The following is a 1,222-nucleotide window of genomic DNA, read 5'->3' on the forward strand; positions in this document are numbered from 1 at the left end:
TGCTTTATGTAGAACTAGTAAGGGCATTTATGATTATGAGGGAATCAGGGTCATAATTATAAAACACTAGAGGCCAAAGAAACAAAAAGAAAGCAAGAAATGAAAGAATACCTCGAGAAGAATGAAGATATCAGGTTGGAAGCCGAATCCTTTGAGGGCAGTAGCCTGAGACAAGCTCCGCGGATATCCATCGAGAAGCCAACCATTGTCCTTAGCATCAGGCTTCAAGAGACGATCCTTCACCATCTACACACACACCCCACATCATCCACATACATGCATACATACATACATACATACAACATGAATAACGAGAGAAGAGAAATAAGAAGGTAGCATTACCATGACAACAATATGATCGGGAACAAGTTGACCTTTCTCCATATACTGTTTAGCAAGCTTTCCATTATCACTGCCAGTGGCGATCTCAGCCCTAAGCAAATCACCAGCAGCAACGTGCACTAAACCGTACTACACAAATCACATACGAGTAATGAGTAAGTGAAGCGTTGAAGGAAGAAAGGGATTAATAATAATCATAATAAAGAGGGAAGGGGAACGAACCAACCTTGTGTTTGATAAGCTCGCATTGAGTGCCTTTTCCGGAAGCAGGAGCACCCGAAATCATAACCTGAAGAGGCTCGTAATCACGCTCAGGCTGTGCATCGATTCCAAGCGCGGCCACAATCTGAAAATCAAAGTCAACTACAGGATCACCTGATGAAAAGGAAGATAGAAATTGAAATAGTGAGAATAGAATGATACCATGGAACTTGAATTGGAATTGGGGGAAATGGAAGGGGAAGAGGAAGAGGCAAAGACGGCGGCGCCACAACGAAGAGTGAGGGCACAAGAAGAAGGATGACGACGAAGAGTTGAATTAGAAGAAGGCCAGCAGCTGGGAAGTGAAGAAGAAGAAGAAGAAGAGGAAAGAGAAAGTGATTTGGAATTAGTGAAGCTGATGGTGATGGATGGAGTGGCCATGGACGCCACTGCCACCATGTTGACGCTCATGGCTTCAATTCCAATTCCAATTTCTATTTCTATTTCTATGATTCACTGCCGCGCATTCCTATCCATATTATCCCGTTTTAATTCCTCTCCTCTCCCCTTACATCTCAAAACCCACTGTATGCGCATACCCATAAATAGATAATAAAAAATGCGACGTGCAGACCAAGAATTTGCTTTCAAATTAGCCACTTTATATCTCTATATAAAT

General features: G+C 42.4%; 1 protein-coding gene across 1 annotated transcript in view; it reads right to left on the reverse strand.

Moving 5' to 3' along the window:
* Nucleotides 1-1,129, reverse strand: part of LOC107477582 (adenylate kinase, chloroplastic) — a gene marked incomplete in the record, with an annotated part of 2,826 nt that extends 1,697 nt beyond the window's left edge. Inside the window, 4 exon segments of the mRNA XM_021137660.2 lie at nucleotides 112-246; nucleotides 343-471; nucleotides 569-688; nucleotides 766-1,129. Coding sequence (XP_020993319.1) covers nucleotides 112-246; nucleotides 343-471; nucleotides 569-688; nucleotides 766-1,014 — 633 coding nt within the window.
* Nucleotides 1,130-1,222: the final 93 nt, after the last annotated feature.

This window comes from Arachis duranensis, chromosome 3, assembly GCF_000817695.3.
Source record: "Arachis duranensis cultivar V14167 chromosome 3, aradu.V14167.gnm2.J7QH, whole genome shotgun sequence".
NCBI classification, from domain to species: Eukaryota; Viridiplantae; Streptophyta; class Magnoliopsida; order Fabales; family Fabaceae; genus Arachis; species Arachis duranensis.